Genomic DNA, 26,324 nt, shown 5'->3' with positions numbered 1-26,324 from the left:
TTTGTCACTAAATCTAAATCTATTAGGAAAACAGTAAGAAAATAAGCTTTCTTCACACTACAGTTTTTAAGGAAAATATTTATACATTCATTCATTTATTTTTTAAAAAACAAGTTTTGAATGCCCTCTATCATGTCAGACAATGTTTAAGAGTCTAGAGACACAGCAATCAGCAAAAAGGTAGGGGTGAGGAGTAGGGTAGAATGGGGAAATATTTTATTAGAATTAATGAAAATCACCCTAAATAACTTTTTTAAGCTTATACTTCAAGCAGTAACTACTATGTATAAAAAACAAGACCTGAAGAAATTTTAAATGTCTGGAGTTTAAATAAGGGGGAAAATGGAACTCCCTGGTGGCACAAGCACTATGAATCAATCTGAGCCACTGCAGCACAGGTTCAATCCCCAGTCAGGGAGCTAACTCTTATGGCAGAGCAGACCTCTCCTGACTCACCCACTATTCCCCTCAGCAATGTATTTCAGTAGATGCACCTTGTTCTGCTTCCCACTCTGTTTCTGATGAATCCTCTCATCCCCCCGACATATCTAGCCTACACCACAGATCTTGTATGCACAAATAAATAAATCTTTAAAAACAAATAAGTGGGAAAAATCTAAATCAGGGTGAATATTATACAGTCTAACCCTCTATCAGAGTCTGTGAGGTTCTACTCTGTAGCTTTATTTTGGGAGAAAATACTTTAAAACATATACATAACACTACAATGTCACTACCTACCCCCAAATTTAGATTCTGATAGTTACTTCAAACAATTTAGATCTGAAGACTAATATTCTGGGCAACTCTTAACAATTGAAAACTTAAACTCAGGTTTTACTAAAGACAATACACTGTTACCTAATCTGTATTCATTATCTAAACTCATACCTAACTAGCTCATCACACATGAACAATTACAAACAATTCTATCTATACAAATGAGATCTAAAAATAATCTAGCAAAATACATAAAAAATAAACTATGAAATCTCAAAAGTATATATACACTCTAATACTTTTACTTTACAGACTCATTCTAAATCTCCAATAAACTACAAAAAAAGTCATTATCTCTGAATAATGGTAGTAAAAAATATTTGCTTGAAAATAAGTGACAACGTATTTTAAATGTCTACTATGTTTGATGTTTAAATATTGATATGTTGGCAATTTTATTGTATGACTATCTAAAGCCCCACGGGGAACAAAACCATACCTATTTGTACTTATTACTGTGATCTCTTACTACTATGATCTCATTGTGGAATGAATAACTGCATACATACTTATAAAGTATCTAAATGACTTATTAACCACTGTATTTATTTACAAGTTCACTGCTGACTTCTGTACTAAATTTGAACTTTCTAGTACCCCATTTTTTCCTATAAATTTTGTGTTCCTTATCAATGGACTACAGTGGAGGAATATGGGTGTCTTGGTGGTGGGAGCTATGGTGACTACACCTGAACGGGGTAAATACTGTTGTGTCAAAATATTAACAAGGGGCCTCACCAGTGGCGCTGAGGGTTGAGCGCAGCGCTGTGAAGCTGTCCCCAGGCTCTGCAGCACAGGTTCGATTCCAGGCCGGCCAGGGAGAAACCCACATGGCACGGCACACCTCTCCTGTCTCACCCACTGCTCCCCTCAGCAGTGTCTTTGGTCAGTCTGCCTGTTCTGTTCCCTGCTCTGTCTCTGGTGAATTCTCTCACCCTCCGGTACCTCTGACTGTACCCCAGTTCTTGTACAAATAAATAAATCTTTGGAAAAAAAAAAAAAAACCAAAGGGAAGAATATGTCTCTAACTATAGACAACATTTGAAAAAACAAAATATTAACAAGGATGTAAAGCAATGGAACTTCATTTAAAATAAATAACAGAAACACTGTGAAGATGTGGGCAGACACAAAATGCAGTTTGGACATTTTATAAGTTATCTTTGTCATCATATGAATAGAAGCTATCATCAAATTTATAAATGTTGTGGTGTATGAATTGGATACTACTTCCTAAGTGGACACACAATGCTTTATCAATGAGGCATGAAAATATGTGCACAAAATAAGACATACTAGTAATAGAACTGGAGTAAAAGATTGTTTTTGAACAATCTTTTATTTCATTATTTAATATGAGGCTGAGATGAGTAACAGGATGTCACAAAAATAGTGATCCCACCATTAGTAAATTCACCTAGTGCCCACAGTGGTTTATAATAATAATTCTCACCAAAAAAGAATCAAAGCTCTTTAGAATAACAGCTGATTCCAGGACTGCAAAAGGGAAGGTTAATAGATAAGCCTATAATCTTGCTATGACATAAAGTAAGAAAGTGTTCCAGAAACTGAAGGAGCAATGTTAAAAGGATGTAAGGGACAAGCTCAAAGGAGCTACGACCGGCCAAATCTGGATCAACTTGACCAGTAAAATAATTATGAATATTAATGATTTATTAACTATTGGAAATTCCTAAGTTCATACCAATAATGAATAGCTAAACTGAGACAAAAAGGGTATCATGTTAAAGTATGTCTACTGATCAGTGTGGAAAAAGAGATACTAGAAGATAATAATTTGTAACTATTATTAAAAAGATATATACAAGAATTGTTTAAAAGGACTCCACAATTTATTTATATTTTATTAGTTTACCCCCTATTTTCCTTTTTCTGTTCCAAGATTTCATTCAGGGTTATCACACTGAGTTTAGTGCTAAAGGCTCTTAGGCTGCTCTGGCTAGCACAGTTTCTAAAGACCTTCAACTGTTTTTGATGACCTTGTCAGCTTTGAGAAGTACTGAACAGACCAGTTGCAGAATATCCTTCATTTTGGGTTTGTATAATGTTCTCATTATTAGACTAAGTTCTTTTGGGGGAGGAAGACTATAAAGGCAGAGTATGAGTCTCACCATATATAGAGATACATGCTAACAACATAGCTTATCGCTGATAACAGTAACCCTGATCATCTGGTTAAGGGGTATGTTTAATAGTCTCCATGGAACAGTTATTTCCCTCCTGTCCATTCCATACTGTACTCTTGGGAAGCACAGTGCACACTTTATAGGTATAAGCCTTTGCTGGACCTTCTTTAGACGTATCTACATATTTTAGTTAGAATTCTTCAATAAGTAATTTATGTCTCTTATTTATATCAGTATGGAATCACAGATATTTATTTATACTTTGACTTATAATCCAATTCTAATTTATTTCCTTGCTCAAATTGTTCCAGCTGTGGACACTGAGTTTTTTCATTTGACTCTGTCCCTTTAATACAACCCTGTCATTCTGTTTGTAAGCACTCTTACTTTCTGGCAGTGGATCATATTTATGCTCCTCATTTACCTTGTATATTCTTTGCCTCGGCCCTAGGATTAGTCATTTCTCAGAGGAATCCTAGTATCAGAAATTAAGAACTAGACAAGCATTATTAGATATATTCATTGCTACTGGGATATCATTGCTTCTAGCCTCTCTAGGCAAATTATATGTATATGTACTAACCTGTGTATATACATATTTATAAATTATTTCTACATATATCCACTTATATCTATATTAAGTTAAACATGGAGCTCACACTGAGGTTTCAAACTCTAACCCAGGACTACATCATTCATTCTGGCCACCAGGGAGGGAATTTTGATGAGAAGTATTTTCATGGTTTCACTATGAACTGCTTATTAACTGCAAAAAAAAAAAAAATGCACTGGAAATACTGAACAATATTTGGTCAATCAAAATCACTATTACCATTGATGGGTAGATGGAAATTGTGTGCCCTTGGACGTTAAACTAAGAAATTAGATGTACTGTTTATATAAGGGTTCACATTACATGCATAAGCTGAATCTAATCATAAGGAAATAGTAGACAAATTTAAATGAGGAGTATTCTACTTTTTAAAAAGGGAGGAAAGAGGGCCTCCCCGGTGGCGCAGCGGTTGAGCGCTGGGTTGCGAAGCTGCCAGCGGCCTCTGCGGCGCCAGTTAGATCCCCGGCTGCTCCCCGGCCACCGGAGGAGGGTCCCACATGGCGTGCAGACCTCTCCTGCCGCCCGCTGCTCCCCTCAGCAGTGTACTTCGGTCCTTCTGCCTGCTCTGCTCCCCGCTCTGGCTCTGGTGCTTCTGACTGTACCCAGTGCTTGTATAAACAAACAAATAAACAAATAAACATGACTCTATTAAAAAAAAAAAAAAACTGGTTTGTTCTTTAAAAAAAAAAAAAGGGAGGAAAGAACTTAAATTTTTCAAGCTGGTTGATGTCAAAAAAAAAAAAAAAAGGCAAAGAAAGGCTAAGGAAATGTTCCATCAAAAGAGCAATTAAATGTAAAGAAATTAAATGTCCTAATGCCTAATCCTAGAATAGACCCTATTCTGGAGATAAAAATGTTATAAATGATATTATTTGGTCACAAAGAAAGTATTATAAATTTGATACTTATTGTGGTAATATAAATTAAGAATATGTTCCTATTTATAGGAAACACACACTACAGTATTTATAAACAAAGGAACATGATATTTAGAAATTAATAAAAGAATTGTGTGTGTTTCTATACATATACATTATATACACATATGAAGGGAAGAGGAGAGAATCAGCAAAAGATGAAACATATGGGGCAAAATGTCAATGGTAGGCATATCAGTAAGTTTTTAAAAACATGTTCTTCCGTTTCACATGATTGAGTCCAAATTAATGACGTATAGACTGAAATGCTTAAAGTTATTCACTCCTACAATGTACTGTGACCCAGAACTCAAAGAAGGAAATCTTTGGAAAAAGGTAAAGCTAATTGGCCAACATGGAAACTGACCTCCACCTATGATCATCTTAGTACCTCTGGCTGATATGTATTTATAGAGCACACAGAAATAAAAATTTGGTTCCCCCTATTTTATAGGTTTTAGTCTACTTTTTGAGATAAGATAAAATTATATGTTTCAGGTGTGTAGCACTATAGTCTGACATATATTACATTGTTATTGTCACCAATTAATCTACTCTTAATATGATAAAATTGAGTTATTCTGTAATCAGTGAAGAAAACTATTATATATGAAAACTTATCCAAATAGAAGATTTAATATAATCTCTCTCTCAAAAAAAAAAAAGTCCATATCCGAAACCCTAGAATCCATGAATAAGGAACATGGCAAAGAGAAATCAAGGTTGCAGAGAGATTTAAGATCGCTAATCAGCTAATGTTAAAACAAGATAAACCTAGATTATCCAGTACCAATGTCATTACAAGTGTTCTTCAAAGTAGAAGAAGGTGGTAGAAGAGGTCAGAGTTAAATATGAATACACTCAACCTGTGGTTGGTGACTCTGAAGGCAGTGGAATAGAGCCACAAGCTAAGGAATGTGGGAGATCTGCAGAACATATAAAAGGCAAAGAAAGAAGTCTCCCTTAGAGTCTCCATAAAGAAATGCCATCTTGCCAAAACCTTGATTTCAGGGCAGTGAGATCCATATTATTCAAGCCCTAAATTTGTGCTGCTGTGTTACAGTAGCAATAGAAAAGTAACACACATTATTTTCTTTCTTTTATAGAAAGTTAATACAGTTTAATCTCAAAAATAGAAGAAAATCATTATGGAAATCAATTACTGTTTAGATCAAGAACTATCTACCTCAACCTCCAGGCATATACATTTAAGATTCCCATACCCATGCTTACAATACAATATGGTTTCCATGAGATCTCAATGACAGAAGAAAGATATTCTATGTCTATCTAGAACTACACCTCACCTACTGTGACTCTGATCTCATTACTTACCACATCAATGACTGTACTTCAGTCTCTACTATTTTGTATAGTGTTTAGTTCTCACTTTAATTCTTTCCTGTTATTTTTGCTAACACAGAATCTCTTGAGCATCTTGGCTCGTACATAAAGATTGGCCTTAAATGCACAAGGCTAGTCAATGCCTTTTTTCCTTGTCTGCAAATCTACCAATCAGCATATAATATTCTGCTCACTTCAGCTCTTTTCATTGTTGCTGAGTATTCACTGGGTGTTTTCCAATGATATTTATCTCCCCTTTGCAATCTCAACTTTAAATTTTTCTATAGAAAGCTATATACATTTACTCTATCTGCAAATTTGAATGAGCAGCAGAGATGATGACAGCATGGTTGCACACATACTCTCACTGCTATACACAGTTGTCATAAATAGCAACATAAGTGTATATTCATTTTCTCCACACAAAAACAATGTCCCAAACATTCCCCAGTCTTGACCCACATGTTTTTAAGGGGGGGGGGGATTTTTAGACACCTAGTGTGAAAGTTATGTAAAACTCAGGAAACTAACCAAATCAAGTCAAATTCCATGAAGTATCAAATATTGAAAGGTCATATAATAACATTTAATCTACAATACATTTTCTTAAGATTATCCACATTCAATACATTAAAGACCTTCTCATATTTAAACCGCACAAATGTTCTTAAAGTGAGAGCTATTATATGCCTGAAATTTTTTCTTACTCATTCTGTTTCCCTGCTGCCAGGAATTAAGTTTGTTTTAAAGTACTCTTTTTCTAACCTTAATACACATTTATATAAATCTAGATACACAGACCTTAGCAATCTAACAAGAATTACCAATATTAGTATCACATTATCACAAGGCTAAAACATTAGAGTTGCACTCTTTAAAATATACATATTGTATATTGGCTTCATATGACATTGTAGAGTAGTAGATATACACTAAGATTTTATATATACATTTTATATGATAGCTCTTCTGGTAATTCCAGTTAACAATTCCCATGACAAAGTATAAGTCACACATAATGGAATCATGGTTATTAGTTTAACACATAAAAATAAAAATATGGTAAATCTATACAACCTTAAAGTCATTTAAAAATACATTAAACTTTGAAATATAGCTACATTTCCATATATTTAAGTTTACTAAATAAATATTAAAACAACAATGAAGAAGATTAAATTACCCCCAAATTTACTACTTATACACTTTGTTTTCATTTCTGGTCATTCTCTTCCAGTATTTCTTCATGAATAAAACCTAACATAAGTAAAATCAAGCACAGAAATGATTTTTTATTCTTTCATTTAAATAATTATATCTTTTGAAATTCTTTAAATATCACTAAAGTTTTAATTATATAGCTTTACCATTTCAGTTCCCCTATAAGAAACTTATAAAGAATGAGGATACTTTTATCAATTCTGAATATTAATGTAAAATATCTGAATTATTTGAAAGAGACAAAAGTATTAGCAAATTCATGACAGACACTCTCATGAGTCTTCTCACCTCCTCCCCTCTAGCCTACAACCCAGTTCTTCTACGCAAAAAAGTTTAAAATAATCTCTAAAAAAAAGTTCATGACTGAGTAAAATATGACTTAGTAAACCACAATATATAAAAAGATTCATTTCAAAATAACAAGTTATCATTTAGGATGTTATTGTACTTTTTTCTATTTAAAGATTTCTAAGTAAACTGTTTAGGAGGAATTTTAAAATAATTTTATCTTAAAAATTAAAGAAAGATCAATAACTAATACTGACTTCAGGCTAACTGCCAAGCTGTAAAAACAACTAAGGAGCCCATAACAGATAAGTATATCATGAAGATGTGGTGTATTTACTCAATGGACTACTACTTGGCTATTAAAAAAAAAAAAAAAAGATAAACTTGCCATTTATTTTTTTTTTAGAGGCATGTTTTTTTATTTATTTGTTTGTTTGTTTTGTTTATACATGCACTGGGTACAGTCAGAAGCGCGGGAGGGTGAGAGAATTCACCAGAGCCAGAGCGGGGAGCAGAGCAGGCAGAAGGACCGAAATACACTGCTGAGGGGAGCAGCGGGCGGCAGGAGAGGTCTGCGCGCCATGTGGGACCCTCCTCCGGTGGCCGGGGAGCAGCCGGGGATCGAACCGGCGCTGCAGAGGCCGCGGCAGAGGCCGCGGGCAGCTTCGCAACCCAGCGCTCAACTGCTGCGCCACCGGGGAGGCCCAACTTGCCATTTATAACAACAGCCCTACAAGGGATTACAATTTGTGAAATAAGTCTGAGAAAGACAAATACCGGATGGTATTGTTTTACACGTGGAATACAAAGAAATAAAACAAAAGGTTAAATAAAGTCAAATCAATAATTACCTCAATAAAAAATAAAGTGTTTTCAGTAATACAAGTAATATTTACCATGATGAATTTTTTAGGTAAATGTGAACTGATCTTCATTAAGGAAGCAAGAACTCAGTATCTAAATTCTTTCAATCAAAGTAATACAAAGTTGACTTTTAAAAATAGAGAGTTTGGGCTTCCCTGGTGGCACAGTTGTTAAGACACAACCTATGAAACAATCTGCGGCCACTGCAGCACAAGTTCAATTCCTGGCCGGCCAGGGAGAAACCCACATGGTGGGGAAGACCTCTCCTGTCTCGCCCGCTGCTCCCCTCAGCAGTATACTTCAGTCTGTCCGTCTGCCTGTTCTGTTCCTTGCTCTGTCTCTGGTGAATCCTCTCACCTCCCGCATCTCTGACCTGTACCCCAATTCTTGTATAAAAATAAATAAATCTTTCAAAAAAAATAGAGTTTGACTGTCCCTAGTGAATCCTCTCACCTTCCAGTGCCTCTGGCCTGTACCCCAACTCATGTATAAAAAAATTAATCTTAAAAAAATTTTTTAAATATAGAGTTTGAAGCAATAATGAAACAGAAAGCCATCAATTTTCATATAAAAGCTGAATCTAAATAGAAACTGAAATTGATGTCAGTTCACTTCTGAGAGTTTACTATATTTGGCAAACTGCTTCCTCTTTGATAACACAGTGGTTTGTTGTATATAAAGACTCATTATAAGCCACAATGTTTCCTAAGTATAAAATATGCAGCATTTTATTAACTCCATTTCCATCTTTTATAAACAGTCATGGATATAACTACCAATCACTTTAAAAACAGATTTAAATTTCAAGTATTTTTCCTATGATTTACTACTGTTACTTTGGAAATTTCCTAACCAGATTACCCAACATAGTTTACACTACAATCATTTCCAAACTTGCATAAAATGATGATATTGTTGACTTAATTTGGTCTTTCATGAACTTAAAAAAAAAAATCAGATAGCTCTCAATCTGCCTGCATTACCTGATCATATCACATTTTAGAGCAGGATAACAATGTTTTAGCCTCCTCTTCTGAAAATTAACAGGAAGAAAGATGGATTTGGAGTATCTCCAGAAGACATGGTACGTAGGTACACAATGAACATCATTTAAGAAATTAAGGGACCATCATATAGCAAGGCATTGACACAAAAACCATAGGAATTAGAGTGCTTTAAAATAAACTGTCAACATTTTTGCAAGTAATTCGCTGCTACTTCCTAGTTTTAGAATGAACCATGCTAACTCAATCACTTTGTGCTTTGGTTTCTATGATATATAGACAGAGGTAATGATAGTATATAACTCATAGATTTGTTGAGATGATTAAAACAAAGTGCTTAGCATTGTGCCTGGCACAGAATAAGAGTTCAATAATATTCTTGTGCAAATGTCACTTCAATTGAGCTTTAAAAGACTTTCAGAATATTATGTCTAGAAGGTTATATTAAAAATTTGACTTTAATGACAGTAAGCAATCTACTAGAGAGAGATGAGCACCAAAATCTCAAAAGTCTCAGCACTATGAAGCTATCCATAGCCACTGCAGCACTAGTTTGATGCCCGGGCAGGGAGCTACCCACATGGCACAGCAGACCTCTCCTGTCTTGCCCACTGCTCCCTTCAGCAGTGTATTTCAATAGATCTGCCTGTTCTGCTCCCCACTCTGTCCCTGGTGAATCCTCTCACCCTCTCCACACCTCTGGCTTACACCCCAGCTCTTGCATGCATAAATAAATGAGTATTAAAAGAAATTATTAAGATGAAGGCTGTACTAGGCTTGAAGAGAAAAACTTTAGTGTCGATATATCAAAAGAAAACTAACCAAGTTCATTTTACTAACACTACTATATTTTTGTAGTGAATATACTTTTATTTTAAATTAAAAGATTTTACATAGATTTTTAAGAGTGCATCAAATTAACACGTTTAGTACATTTAAGATACATATTCCTATCAAAAGCACGCATTTTTAAACTCTATCCTGAAAGCTCTAGTTACTTAGAACATACCAAGTGAAGAAGTAACTGAACATAACTAGAGTTTATAAGTGCATGTTATCCTGACCTTCCCACATCTCAGTTCCCTCATTTGCAAAAAAAGCACCTACCTGTAAGGGTGGTTATCAGAATTTATCAGTTAATATATGTAAAGCAATTAAAGCGATGCTTATTATTATTGTAAAAACATCTCTCTAATATTAGACTAGTGAACAATATACCAACATTCCCTGATAAAAGTAAATACCAGTTCTAAAAAAGAGGGAGTTAAAAGTGGCACAATAGAACAAGTAGGAAGTTATAAAACAGAGATCAAAGTGTGTTTAAGGAAGTAGAGGTAAAACAGAGGTCACAATAAATATGCATTTAACTTTAATAAACATGAAAAAATTATATTCTATATTTAACGAAATTTAGATGACTTTCGATCACTTCATGTGACTCTAAAAATGTTATATTAATAATAAAGAGAATACTTCTTGCAATATAGAATTTGGAACCCCATCAATGGTTTGTTCAGCTTGCATAAGTCACAACTGATTGGACACAGTCCCTGTGGGCATGCCATTTCATCCAGACTGGACGGTTCATTAGTCATAATTACTATAACTGTACAGCAGAGACTGCAGCTTTATCTCATCATACATCTTTGATCAAGCTGCTCCAATTTCTGCTTCATCAGCATATGAAGTTACATTATTGGAGTTTTTTATTTTCAATCAGTGATTAACACAGATTATGCTTTTTATCAAAACATGCATTTCGTCTTCACATTTAATAGTGAGGGTCTAGATATGACCACCATTTGACCTCTGATATTTTGAAACCACCCAAACACAATGAATCAACTGAAATCCAGAATGTTACAGAGAAAATTAAACAAAGAACTGACCTGTGTTAAAGGCATAAGATGATTGCACTTATCTAAACTGAGACTAGCCATACTTGCTGCAGCTTCTCATTAAACATTAAATCACACACCAGAAAAACATATCATACATATTTATTATTTTGCACTGTCACTTTCAAAAGATGCATACCACAATTAGTGTTTCTCTTAAACTATAAGCTACATCAAGCTTTCCCATGAAGATTAAAAACAAAGTAATGTAGAAGATTGTACAAGAAGGTTAAAGAACAGATGGATAATAGATTTCATAAAACACTAAAGCATAATACTCTTATTTCAAAATGGAAAATGTTGCTAAACGTGGTTCAAATGCAAAATACTGGATGAAACTGATGTGTCAAGAATATTTTTCTTCCAAGTTCCATTAGAGAACAATAGGGGACTAAAAGGGCTGTCTCACTATTTTTGGACCTCACTATTTTCATGTGCAAAGTGTCCGCACTGTAGACTGCATGAACAATCATAATCGACAGTTACATGCAGGCACTGAGGCTGCAAAAATCCCAGAGTAATTAGTGTTGTCTGAATGCAATGACATCTGTGTTCTCATGGTTCTCAAGACATGTCAGGCCAGTAAGATATATATGAAAAAATATGACAAGCATTGCAATTGCCCTCCTGAAAGTCTTACACTTTGGGGAAAAACTGAAGAAATAACACATGTCATCTTTTTGTAACCAATATATTTAAAGGACCTAAAAAGATCCTTTGAGTCATTCATTCTCTTTTATAACTATATAGCATTTATTGAGGATAGGGCAATGCAGATGAGAAAAGAGCTGCAAGTTTCTCTTTTTAAAACTTTCTTAGCACAAGTGATTCTGTGCACTTGTATGTGCCCATTCCTATAACAAATAGGGAGCACATCTTATTAACAGTCCTTGATTTATTTCATATCTTAATTTAAAAATAGTATCTCATAGTACTGGACATGAAATCTGTTGGTAAATGCCTTAGCATTATGTTTACATTTTTGTAGTATCAGAGACTGCCAAGTTGATTGCATTAAAAAGTCTTTGTTTTACGACACCTAATGCTTTTGTTGCATGATGCCTACTGCTCAGCAACCCCCCCCCCCCGGCTGTAGCAGTATGTTGGAGCATGCACTTGCTCTAAGAAAGACATTAGTCATCATTAACAGAAGCACTGACACCAAATCTAAGTGCCTCTCCACAATGACCAAGTGGCAATCATCTTTCTCTTACACTGTCACTGCTGATTAGGATTTTCTTTCATGAAAATTTAATTTGTCCCCCTTTCTTCAGCTCTTTTTTATTCCTAAAAATAACATTGTATTCAGGAAAGACTGCAAATACAGCAAAAGAAACTGTGCTTATAGCTAACAATAAGAGTACAAGATCCTCAGGTACATCTTTTGTCTAATCCAACAACAACAACAAAAAAAAAACAGATTAAGTGAATCCTTAAGAAAAACAATGATTCTAAAAGAAATCATGTTTTAAGAATCTGTAAAGCCTCAAAAGATAGCTAATTCAAAGGATCTGAACAAAATTTCATTAAATATTAATTACATAATCTCAAAGCTTCTTTAAAACTAAGACAACAATTCAACATCTTTCACTACTTTAAACTGTGTTATCTATTTCTTCTACAAGAATAGAGGGCTATTCACACAGATAAGTCACTGCAAAATTGGAGAATATTTATGTATCCATATCCTCAGTTCAGTTTAAAAAAGAAAAAAAAAGGAATTTTCAGTTGCATTGAGTAAATGCAAATGATTCATGTGGTCCCACTGTGTACGCCACTGTTAGATGGTACTGCAGACTCTGGTTCTGTACTATATCACTGTGTTAAACAAGATATCATAGCAATAAGTTATTTAAGGAAGTTTTTAAAAACATTTACTTTTCTGTTTTATTTCAATTTGTTTAAAGTTTTAAAAAAATGTAAGCATATGATAGTTTGCAAGGATCCTGGTACAACCCAAACTCCCACTTCTAGCTATAAATATTATCTTCTCTTTATATTACTTACATTTTGTAACAAAATAGACAATATTTTATACACCTTTTACAACATGTGTACTTTTAGTCAAAACCTGCCACATTTTTGTATTTATGTGAACATAAACTATCTATTTTTAAATGTAAATATCCAAATGAAATGCTTTTTAAAAAAATTCTTTTTAAATTCGGAAGCAACCATAATTCATCAAATTTTAATCATTAAAAGTTCTATTCCTGACTATTTCACTCTGAAAAGTAATATAAAACAAATTTGAAGGTCAAATAGCAACTGCTTAGTGGCTAATACATCACATTTACAAATAGTTACAGCTTTTCTCCCCCCAATTTAACTGCTCTGCAGTTAAAACATTTATAAAAGTATTCAGGAATTTAAAAGGATTTTGAGAGGAAATTGCTAATTGCTGAACTTTTATAACAAGGATATCTTTGATTAAAGAAGAATCAAGTTTAATTAAAAGCTGCATAATTACCTAACTTAATTATCATTGCAGAGCATCTTTACAAATGACTGACCCATTTATTTCTTTAAGTAAGTAAATATGCTTCCGAAATACTCAAGGCTTAAAAGTTAACTCTCATTTTCAGAGTTGCAGACTTACCCAAATCAAAACTTTAAACCTCACAACAATATAATTACTTAATTCCATTGCTAGATCCAGTGTATGTTCAAGTAGACAAGTTTAGCTCTATAACTTCTGCCCCTCAACCTAAACCTCCAAGTCACTTGTCAGTTAAAGGTTGGGCGATTTATTGACCGCCTCTGGATGCATACTGTCAGTGCTGAAGGAAATATGAGAGAGGGTTGTCGCTACTGTTCTGGAGCTCATTGATAATGACATACCTGCCTCTGTCACCCATTACCCATACTACAAACTACTTAGACCTAACTGAAAAATCAATAGCCTACTTGCACTGGTTCCTGTGGCTGCCTCCTTTGATTGTCAGCTCCTGTCTAGGGTCAGCACTTACATGAAAGGGGCTGTGACTGCCTGATGCTTTCAGGACAACCTAACGATATGAAACTAGCCAACAGAACAGTAAATTCTGTCTCCCTGCCCTCCTCATCAATTAGGCTTTGACTAGGCTTGCCTGTAGAAACCTGACCTTTTAAGTTTAGGTGAATATGGACTAGCTGAACACACCATTGCCCTCAGCACTGAGCCAGGAAATCTACTGACAGGTTAAACAAAACAGAAGGTTGTAACTGTCATAATTTGCATTGCACTTTCACGCCAACAAGGGTGTTATCAGTAGGGGCAAGCCCTGGAACACACAACTCCAGCACCCTTAAGCCACGCTACTCATAAATTTTCAAGTGAAGTGAGATAAAACATAAATTCACAAATAGCAACACATTTCTCATTTCAGTCCTTTAACTTTACTTTGCAAACTCACATCATCAACAACTCTCTCAGTGGTCACCTGGCACTCCTTTTGCATTAATGAGGGACTTCCAATAAACATAAAATAAAATATAAATAACTCAATCATGTCTATTGAAAAGCTATTTTAGAAAACATAATACAGCAGACAGACTGATTGATCTATATCTCAAAATGAGAACAATTAGATTTCTCTGTTATCTTTTCCTGCCTCACTTCCCTCTCTCCAAAAATATCCACAAGCTTAGACAAATAAGTGATCACATAAGTGAGAGAAGGTGTTGAAATTATTTCTTACCATGCTTCTCTGCTATAGCATCTTTTACAGTTTGAGAGAAAACTAAGAACATCTGTAAAATAAAAGATGTTAACACTTTTATGCTTGTCAGATCTTCTGATGAAAACAAGTGAAAAGTATGGGAAAGTGGTATAAAACTTTTACTCACTTAGTGGTTCATGTTTTGAAACGCTTTTCCCTGCTTGGATCTACCTTCTAAGACAACATGAATATGGTGAAACGATAGTCACTGAGAGCAATGTCAGTGACTTTTTCTTTTAAAGATAATTGTGAATTTGAACCTTCTTCGGCACCACGAACTAACGTTTACAGAATATCTAATCTTAATGGAAATGTCAGAAACATTGAAAGCCATTTGACATATTAAGAAAAAAGATTCTGCTACTTTTATGTACACCTTTAAGCATACTCTATGTATACATACATGTAAATGTGTATGTGGGTATAAGAATTCATAGTGGTTTCGATTTCATATTTTTATGATTCACCTCCTGTCAAACAATAATTATTAACTGCTAGAGCTTATTCCAAGTTGCTAGTTGGTTGTTCCTCACAAGTGTCTCCAATCTATAACTTGTAATGTTTTGTCCTTAAGCCTAAAATATGAACCATTTGTAAGTTTATTCTTTCTATGATTTTTATGTAAAAAACTTTAATATGCTTATATTAGAGCAACACTGAAAGTCTAATTTTTGCAGAAGATATCTGATTTGAAGTAAACTAATAAAGATGTAAACAGCAACTTTAATAATACTGTTAAAAGTTTTTATACCTAGAAGAGACAGGAAAAAAACTCTTAATTCATCCCTCCATTTAACAATTGAGAGAACAGTGAATAGAGAAAGCGGCTTGATCAAGGTCACTCAGACAGTTTGTGGTCATACTATAAAAAAATTCAGGGCTTCTCCCTCACCCAATCCCCCATACTAATGCTCTCTAAATACTATCATACTATCTCCCTTTATCTTATCTACTCAGGTAAGTTATGTGACAGCAACAACCTCTATTTAAAAACAATAGATTTGTATAACTCATTCTTAATCAATGCTACAATTTACAACAAGTTTTGGCCTCATTTTTGAAAAGATTAGAATATTTGAGAGCATTTAACCAACAAGGTACTATAGAACAAATAACTATTAGAAAGAGAAGATCTAATTAGGAATGGTTGGATCCCTTTACTTATCTAATATGATGATTAACTATGCATCTGGTAGCTTTTCAGATCCTTTGTGTATACCTATCTGATAGCAAAGTGAAAGGGCATGGACAGTGTCTGGTCCCAGCAAGCAAATCATTTGGAAACCGTCATAGCCATAGATCAAAGATTTTTCACTCTATCTAGACTGATTTAAACCTACCAACTCAGGTTTGTCTACAGACAAAACCAGTCAGAAAATAAGGGAAAGACTTTCTATGATCCAAACATAAGAAGAGAAGATAGAGAAGCAAAATTCAGAAAAGAAACAGACTGGCAGAACCTTGATATACATAGGCCAAGACAGCTGTTTTATATCCTAGCATTATTTCAGATGGTTAAAGGAAAAGTTTCCATTCCTTAGATCATCAAATATTATTTCATTTGTATAACACAGATGTCTTCTATACATAGATTAGAGCCAACAAAGGATTTTTGTTGTTATTGTTTAACCACTACAAGGAATCAGAGAAACCTCTCAGCACATCTCTTTTTACTCTAATGCAGAATGTTTGAAGAAAGGAACAGGCTAGATTTTTAACATCAAAAAAGCATAAAGTCCATTAAAAATTTCCTGTAACTTTAGCAGAAAATTGATGCCAATTTACTGGGATTAGTAGTAACATAAACGCAGTGCTCTAGAGCCAATGTATATGAAAATAAACTGAAGAGGTTTTAAAAAAAGGACTAGTTTTCCTAAAGTATAACTAAAACCTGTTCATATGATATGCTTAACTGATCATTTTAAGCACACATTGTATAGAATGTCTTATATGATCTCAAAAAAATATAGACTGTACTGTCAAGTCTTATATTTGGATCTAAGTACATCTCGGTACTCAGGCATCATCTACATCCTTAGATGTTTCATAAATGCCTGGCATTGATCACAAAGGGAAGCAGAAATGGGGCTGGGATGACTTTACAATCTCAAGAAGTGTATTTTCGGGCCTCCCCGGTGGCGCAGCGGTTGAGCGCTGGGTTGCGAAGCTGCCCGCGGCCTCTGCGGCGCCGGTTCGATCCCCGGCTGCTCCCTGGCCACCAGAGGAGGGTCCCACATGGCGCGCAGACCTCTCCTGCCGCCCGCTGCTCCCCTCAGCAGTGTACTTCGGTCCTTCTGCCTGCTCTGCTCCCCGCTCTGGCTCTGGTGAATTCTCTCACCCTCCCGCGCTTCTGACTGTACCCAGTGCATGTATAAACAAAACAAACAAACAAACCAGCAAACAAATAAATAAAGCATGCCTCTATAAAAAAAAAAAAAAAAAAAAAAAAGAAGTGTATTTTCCATGTGAGTCAGTAGTAGTATTTTAGTAAGCACAGTAGCACACTTTCTTTAAACCATAAAATTCAGTGTTGTGAAATGAATCGAAGTCAAAAGCTTTGACAAATAATAATCCACAAATTACAGTCACTCCTAAATAGCTAAGTGTTGATACTACTAAAAGAACACTTTAATTTATTGAAGATTATAGTATGTTATGAAAAGTCAAAGATAACTGATATATAAAATTTAATTTTTAATAGTACCTTAATAAGGGAGGTGGGGCAAGATGGGAGGAAGGATGCAAGCTGGGTGTGAGGGTGGGAAGGAAAGAAGACAGGCAAGACTGTGTGTTTTATTCTAACTTTTTGAAACAAAATCTGCTTAACTATGAAGTAAAAGAATATAACTGCTACAACTCAAAGAAGTGTATATTTAAAATGAGAATAAAAAATTACACAATTTGTTGCTAAGACCAAAATACACATATCAACGTAAATGAGAATATAGTAAATTCAATGAAACATCTATGGAAAAATACTCATTGAATTAACTCACATTTTCTTAACTTCATAGCCTAGCTCAATAACACAGTCGTACTGCCCAACCACATTGAAAGTTACTAATTTCTGTTTTTCCTGAGTACGTGTTCTCTGTTTTATCATTATTCATTTGGATGAGACCAAACTGTGTATAACTTAATAAAGTACTCACATATATACAGCTGTTATTCAATGTAGAAAGGAACTATCATACACTGCACTCTCAAATTTCTTGCCCTGCTACATAATACAAGAATTAGACTTATAAAAGTCTAATAGGTGTAAACATCACTAATCATATGTGCTACCTAAGCTAATCCAAACAAACTTAAAAAGGCCCACAAAACAATACTCAAAGTATACGAGAATACTGTTAATAGGCTTATTACACATAAAGCTATTGCTTTTACCTGACAGAATATTAGCTCAACTTTATACTTTTCGAATAAGATCAATACCCTTGGGTTACTGATCAAAGAGATTACAAGGTTTGGGGGTACTTTTCATGCTATTTTATGAGAGGAAAAAAAATCTTATTTCAGCAGCTTGATTGACCATTTAAAATTAATAGGCACTACAGCGAAAGGCTCAAAGAAAATTTTCAGTTACTGGTAATTCTCTAGATTGATTCCAGAATAATTATTATTCATAGCTCAGAAACAATCTCTGGCATTTTGGAGTTTTGAAAAATTAGATCATTGACAGAGAATATGGTTTTGACTTTTAATACAATGTGTATAGTATAATAAGGAAATTATTGTTAAAGCTTCTTTCTGATATTTTAATTACTTTACCTCAATAAAATTTCATCGATTAATACAAACTAATCGTGTTTGGGTTGTTTACTTTCTGTTTTTACCGGAATAGATTTCAAATTCAGAGAATTTAAAAGCTGTTTATTGCTCCATTTATAGTTTGACTATAAAAAGAATTTTCTTCAAAAAAAAAAAATCAAGAATTTTTATCAGTATGTTGAATGATTAAGTACAAAAGAAGCAAAAATGTAGCAACCCAAGAGATGTTTCAGAGTTAGATTTAGAGGAAAAGACTAACAAAATGCATGGCCTTTTGTTTTCCAAAAAGTCCTATAGAGAAGGTCTTTTTTAAGTGAATGATCTCATCATTTTTGAATACTTTTAAAATGTTTTCCTGGAAAATAAAATCACAGAATTCAAAACTGATAAGCTCTTCAGTACAGGTCATTGGAATACTGTATGCAATATCTATAGTTAATAAAATAATGGCTATCTTTTCACTCTCCGTTATATAAAGTATAAAGGACTACTAAAGTTTAACTCAATAAACACATTTCTAAAGAAAGATCAGCAAAAAATGAAACCGTTTAAGGATTCTGTATTCTCTAGAAATGTAAACAGGATTATAACTGTCAGATGTACAGAAGCACTGACTTCAGTCATTAGTTTGGTTTTGCTTGTGAGAAACACAACATGAACTACTGAATCGTTTCTTTTCAAATCCATACATTCCCTGCAGCAGTTCAAGCTTCATCAGCAGTGCAAGAATGTATAAAAATGACAGGCAAAGAGCATTCATTTTCTTTTTTTTTCTCATACTGCTTTCCTATAAATGGAAGACAGGGTTCTTTCTCAAAGCAGTTAAGCTAAGGCTGTTTAAGTCAATTGCTGAAGGAAAAGCTGACTAAATACTCTCATTGCAAGCAAGTACCACAATTGAATTGTTTCTTTTCATGAAAATTTTTGCAAAAATTAAGTACTACGTTATTATTAGGATATTATAAGACTAGCATTCGCGCTTGATCACTCATTATTCCTCAATTAGAACTATTTTAGTTTTTTTAAAATAGTCTATCAACTCATCACCTGATGAACACCATTTAAAAACCACCCAGTTCTGCTTCCTATTTAAAAAATAAAAGGCCCTCAAATTAAAATATGTTTGTTTTGTTTGTAAAATATCTTATTTGTAGTTATTTTTTTTATTTCCAAATGTCTATACACATAAGTGTTTCACTTCAAGAGGAAATTCAATTAATAATTAATAGTCTAACCATGGTTAAGTTAAAATAGAATGCAGTGTGTACTCTGACAACCCTTCTGCAACTTAAACACTCACATTTTTCAAAAACGACTATAGCCATTGCCATAACTTGACAATTTTTTAAGGAAATGGGAAACTTCGCATTAAACTTTAAACATACATTAAATGTTAGTTTCCAGTTAACTAAAAACATGCTCTCCTCTGTGTTATCATCTACATCCTCATAACAAGTTCCTAATGTAATAACGGTGATGGTGGAATCTGCAGGTTCTGGAGCACCCAAACACCCAAAACAAAAAATTCAAATCCCACTCTGATTGTTCTCCATGTCTCTTTAGGAACCGTCTGTGGACAGCCCAACATCACCAGCCTGGGCAGAAGCATGCTGATGTTGGCACCGCCTAAACCAAACAAACAAGATGTTTAACAGTCAAATAAAATGTCCCGCAGCCTCCCTAATGAATTTGTCAAGGACCATCAGATTTCACTCCCGCTCTTTTGCCTCATTAACTCAAGTATGATGAGACGGATTATAACCAGAGAATACAGATCAATCGGTCTGAAGACCTGAAGTGGCTTTTAGCCTCTAGAGTTCCTCACATGGCCTCTAATAGAATACGGTCTCCCCTGCAGAAGGGGCTGCCACTTCATTTTAATGCACCGCCAAGGACCTGCTGCTGGACTTCTGCACTAACTCACATAAAAGCAGAGGTGACAGGGGCTCTTCATTTACAGCCTCCTCGGATACCCGTATCCCCCTGTATCCCCCTTCAATTATTCGACCCGAGGAAGAGCCGGATCCGCAAACGCGCGCCGCCAAGGGGCCCTGCAGCCGCGGGGCGCAGGGTGGGGGAGGGGAGGTGGGGAGCCGGCGAGAGGGAGCATTATTTGCTGGAAGTGTTTAAGTTTATTGCTCGAATGATGTTTCTAATTAGTACCACGGGCAATAAATTAAAGTCGCCTTTGTTTAACTGATTTATTATTTACTAGAGCATCCACCTTAGACAGGGTAAATTGGTAATGAATTGTTTTTAAATCAAAACATTTGTAACATTTTATCATCCCTCGGCCTCCGCAAGGAAAAGTGGCGAAACACAGGGGTGCCACGAAACTTAGACGCCCTGACAAAGCCTGGAGGAGGGGAGCAGCGGGGTGTCAGGCGGGCGCCCCGCACCCCACCCAAATAGGGAGGCTGCAGACCGAGCCCGGCCAGGGGCGCCCCCCGCGGAGCCTGGGGCGAAGGGGGGACAGCTGCGGTCACCCCCGGGTCTTCTCGCAAACATCCCCTCGCGCCCGAGCGTCTCTGGCCGGGCGGCCGCGCAGGTCCGCGCGCTCGAGGCCTGGGCAGCTCCGAGCCGCCTGGGCAGGAGTGGCCACCTCGGGGCGGGGAGGGGTCGCTCCGGGAGCCTGGCCACCAGTCTCCGCCCAGAGAGCTGCCCTCCAGGGACTCCGTTTCGGATCCGCGGCTGGCTGGCCACACAACTCCCTAACCCAAAGGTCCCTCCTACCCAGTAATATTTCCCAGGGCGCAGCCACTGTGACCTCGGGGCAACAGGCAGGTTACCCAGCCCACAAGCGCGAAGCCCCCAGGCGCCGAGGGTCCCCTCTAGCCAAGTGGCAGCCCCCATGAACGCAGGAGTCAGCAGCCCCACCAAGGCTCTGCCGCTGCAGAGACTGAAGCTCCTGGTTCTCCAGAGTTTCAGGGAAGCTTACTTTCGACTGTTCTAACCAACTTCGGTCCACTGCGGATGGATTCTCAGCAATAAATCCGACTTGATTTTTTAAAAAGAAAAAGGGCCAATGAGTTTTGGAAAGGGACTGATTGACGGCAAAGAGAGAAGGTATGACAAGGTGCCAGCCGTCTGCACCAGACAAGCAAGAAAGAACCAAGCGGTCCAAATGTCGGCAGTCAAGGAGATGGAGAGAAATAAACTTAACCCATGCAACTGAATTCGGGTTCACCTGGTCATGTTTTAATAAAGTGAAACTGTCCCCTCCCCACCCACAAGAGGTTTTTTGCAAAGGGCACATACCAGATTTTGCAAAAACTGAAACCTTTGTCCAAAGGCTTCACAGATTTTTATTCGTACAGCATCAGGGCAGAATAGATCATTCGAAGTCTAAAACTAGTCCCTTCTGCTCGGTTTATCTTTAAAAAGAGGCAGAATGCAGACACCTGAGGGTCAAAGGCAAACCCTCAATACCAAGTAAGTCAGAAACACTGTTAGAGCTTCTTTCCTCCAGAAGTACCCAGGGCTACGATGGGTACAGCTTGAAAGGATAACGCATATACTAAAAGCACATGCATGAGTTTCACTGAAATGCCAAGGGAGGAGTGAAGCCATCTGTGTAATCAATAACAGGATAGTTATAGATTTTTGCATCAGAGAAGTCTTTTAAAAGCATGAGTCAATTATGAAAATAAAATCATTTTACAAGTGAAATTCCGAACTGCCTGAGAATATATTCAAAATTAAATTTACAACACATACATTTGAAGAAAACTTTAAGTTCAGATTTACTTTCTTTCATTTCTATTAAGCTTAAAACAATTGTAATGATTTATTTTAATGTGAAAGCATAGCCAACAAAAGTCTACATCCACACAAAGGCACATATAATTTGTACAATTCACTTAACTTTCTCTAATAGCCAGCATTGATAAATATATCTCCACCTTAATGATGAAATAATTATCAAAGAAGGTGCTTACACTATTTTTACCCGGCCCCATTTTCAACTGCATATGGAAATTACTGAAAAGAGATTTATGGTCATAAACCCTCACCCATATCCACTCTACCCTGCTCTACACACACACACACACACACACACACACACACACACACGCACACGCACGCGCACGCGCACGCACACACGCACTGGTGCACATATACAGCATTGCTCTGGCTCTTGGCAATAAAGCAAGGGAAGGGGAAGGGAAGTGAGGAAGACTTTGCAAGAGGACAAAATCTAAAAAATTTTAGGTCCTTTCCAAAACGCTCCTTCCTCCTTCCATTCGCCTACAAGAGAAAGTAATGTTGTCACAAGTTTGCACCTTCTTCACAGTGTTGATAGGAAAAAAAAGTGAACCTTTCTGAACCACTGCTACTCTCCCTCGCGTTATTCCAGCATCTCCAGAAGTCCCTCTCACATAGACTCTTTTTCTTTCTTGCAACTGATAAGAGAGAAGAGGGGGCTGTGAAATGTGTGTGCGCATTTGACTCTCCTATCTACCCTATTTTCCTACTTCTCTCTTTGCCCTCTTTCTTTATCAAGTGCAGTGGTGGCTGCTACTGTCTGCCAAGCATGCCTGTCTTCTCTCTGGGATTGGTTAAGGCACTGACAGCTTGGATAGCGATTGTAGGAACTGAAGCTCCACCCCCCTCATGATGGCCCTGGACCATTCATAAACTAAATAACTCCAGGAAACAGCGGGGAGAGAGAGAAAGAGAGAGAGAGAGAGAGAGAGAGAGAGAGAGAGAGAGAGAGAGAGAGAGAGAAGGGGGAAGGAAGCCGAGGGAGACAGGGAGGGAGGGACAGGGAGGAGGAGGGAGAGAGATTAGGAGGGCAGAGAGAGAGAGAGAGTGAGTCGAGGGGAGGAGGGAGAGCGGGCTCAGAAAGTGGAATCCGCACAAGCAACCTAAAGGGGAGAATAAGAAAAACCCCTGAACCCCTGTAACCAAACCCCAGATGCAACGCAAGCTGCGACTTCTTCACACTAAAACAGATTTTGCGAGGGCCAAAATTTTAATTTGCGAAGCAGAAATGAGTATCAAACAACTCCCAGCGGTTTGCACCTAGAGAAAGACAAGAACCCACTGCAAATAAACAGACCCAGTCCACAGGACGCCTCCAGCAGGGGAAGAAAAGCTCTCCAGCAGGACCCCCGAGAAGAGACCAGCCCGCACGCTGGGCGCCGGGATTCTGCGAGCCTCCGAGGGTGCTGCACCGAGTTGCACTTCACTGCTCTCAGGACATTAATTACATCCTTCACCTTCCCTTTGGGGGAGGGCGAGGAGAAAGGCACTCACCAAGCCGGGCGAAGAAGTCAGCGCGCGAGGGAAGTTTCAGAATGAAAGGCTGAATGTTTCGCTTTGCTTTTTAAATTCACTTTGGAAACTAAAGGACCTCATCTCCAGACTTGTGGGCGATCTCGGATGCAGACATCTCTGGGTAACCTGAGTTTCTCTCTCTCGCCCTCTCTTCCTGCCCCCTCCCTCCCATCGCTCCTGCTCGCACCTCTTTATTCGACTCTTCAAGAAAGAGCGGAGAAAGTCTCCGCAAGTACCTTCCTTTTCCAAAGGTCACTTATCTGTCCCGTTCTCTAGAGAAGGCAAAGGGTCTGGAGAGACGGGAGAGGGAGCCGGCCGGCCGCAGCAACCGCGGGGCAGCCCAGGTGGAGAGCCAGGGGGAAAGTGGGGCTGAGGGGCGCGCACTGACCGTCTGGCGAGCCGCAGGGCCACCACCAGTGCCTGAGCCTTGGATCCCTCAACGTACTGCGAGACGCCGGTGTACAGCCCGGACCTGTGCCCCAACATGATCGCCGCTCAGGCCAAGCTGGTTTACCAGCTCAACAAATACTACACCGAGCGGTGCCAAGCGCGCAAGGCGGCCATCGCCAAGACCATCCGCGAGGTCTGCAAGGTGGTCTCGGACGTGCTGAAGGAGGTGGAGGTGCAGGAGCCTCGCTTCATCAGCTCCCTGAGCGAGATCGATGCCCGCTACGAGGGGCTGGAGGTCATCTCGCCCACAGAGTTCGAGGTGGTGCTCTACCTCAACCAGATGGGCGTCTTCAACTTCGTGGACGACGGCTCGCTGCCCGGCTGCGCGGTGCTCAAGCTGAGCGACGGGCGCAAGCGGAGCATGTCTCTCTGGGTCGAGTTCATCACGGCGTCCGGCTACCTCTCGGCGCGCAAGATCCGCTCCCGCTTCCAGACGCTGGTGGCCCAGGCGGTGGACAAGTGCAGCTACCGGGACGTGGTCAAGATGATCGCCGACACCAGCGAGGTGAAGCTGCGCATCCGGGAGCGCTACGTGGTGCAAATCACGCCGGCGTTCAAGTGCACCGGCATCTGGCCCCGCAGCGCTGCGCAGTGGCCCATGCCCCACATCCCCTGGCCCGGCCCGAACCGCGTGGCGGAGGTCAAGGCGGAGGGCTTCAACCTGCTGTCCAAGGAGTGCTACTCGCTGACCGGCAAGCAGAGCTCCGCCGAGAGCGACGCCTGGGTGCTGCAGTTCGGGGAGGCGGAGAACCGCCTGCTGATGGGCGGCTGCCGGAACAAGTGCCTCTCGGTGCTGAAGACGCTGCGGGACCGCCACCTGGAGCTGCCGGGCCAGCCGCTCAACAACTACCACATGAAGACGCTGCTGCTGTACGAGTGCGAGAAGCACCCGCGGGAGACGGACTGGGACGAGGCGTGCCTCGGGGACCGGCTCAACGGCATCCTGCTGCAGCTCATCTCCTGCCTGCAGTGCCGCCGCTGCCCGCACTACTTTCTGCCCAACCTCGACCTTTTCCAGGGCAAGCCCCACTCGGCCCTGGAGAGCGCTGCCAAGCAGACCTGGAGGTTGGCCAGGGAAATTCTCACCAATCCCAAAAGCCTGGACAAACTATAGGGTGCTGGGGACTGCTTGAAAAGCGACGCGGACGGGACCGCTCTCGGACACACCCCACGGGACTCCGCCACCGACACCGACCCCGACGGCGGGGACGCGGGGACCCCGGGCGCAAACTTTTACGCACGCCACCTGGGAGAGGCAGGCGCCCCGCGGACCTGCGTTCCTGGACGACAAAGAGAGAGCAGACCAGCGAGCCAAACGAAATCACATTCTTGCACAAAAGTGATCGTTTTCTTCCAAACAATGTGAATTTAAAAGATCACACAAAAGAAGCAATCGGGCTTTGCCACCACAAAATGAAACCCAAGGTACATTTTCAAATCCGTGCATAGTAGTCTCTGCCCTTGTCCTTCTTTCTGTCCTTTCTCTCCCTCCCTCCCTCCCTCCCTCTCCCTCTCTCTCTCTCTCTCTCTCTCTCATTTCATTTTGTTTTGGGTTGCCTGAATGTTGTCACAAAGTGAAAAAAAGTATTTAATTATATGTAAAATTTCTCTTTTAAAAAAGGTTTTGCTGATGTTAAGTGTATCTCAGTGCCAATGTCAGATCGTGTCCCTTCCTCTCTTGCACCTCTACCCTCACCCTAAGCAATCTTGTTGAAAACAGTAATAAAAATATTACTTTACATTGTAATTGACTGGTTGTGAATTGTTCTTAAATGAAGGCAGTTGAGGTCACCATTTATAATTTACAATGTAAAGATGGGAACTTGAGGAACTAATGTAAGAAGGTTCCATTGGAATTCTAATTTGCAAATGCAAAATTTCCAAATACAGCACATTTTGCAGATTAAAGCATACAAGAGCCTGTTAAAATACTTAGAAAAAAAGAAAATATTAATTTTAATCAACTATCTTCTGTAATTTTTAAGATTAAAGATCGAAAGATGGGAAAAAAGAACAGATTTTTGTATGGAACAACATAATTTG

At 38.3% G+C, this 26,324-nt stretch overlaps 2 protein-coding genes across 5 annotated transcripts in view; one reads left to right on the top strand and one right to left on the bottom strand.

Moving 5' to 3' along the window:
- Positions 1–26,324, bottom strand: part of LRBA (LPS responsive beige-like anchor protein) — a 493,454-nt gene that overhangs the window by 203,883 nt on the left and 263,247 nt on the right. The window lies entirely within an intron of this gene.
- MAB21L2 (mab-21 like 2) lies at positions 24,316–25,425 on the top strand. The gene has a single exon (XM_037497456.1). The coding sequence runs from the start codon at positions 24,316–24,318 to the stop codon at positions 25,393–25,395; it is 1,080 nt and encodes a 359-aa protein (XP_037353353.1). The 3' UTR covers positions 25,396–25,425.

Source organism: Talpa occidentalis, unplaced genomic scaffold, assembly GCF_014898055.3.
Source record: "Talpa occidentalis isolate TD23 unplaced genomic scaffold, MPIMG_talOcc4v2.1 talOcc4.8, whole genome shotgun sequence".
In the NCBI taxonomy this organism is placed as follows: Eukaryota; Metazoa; Chordata; class Mammalia; order Eulipotyphla; family Talpidae; genus Talpa; species Talpa occidentalis.
This window is presented reverse-complemented; position numbering and strand designations above follow the sequence as displayed.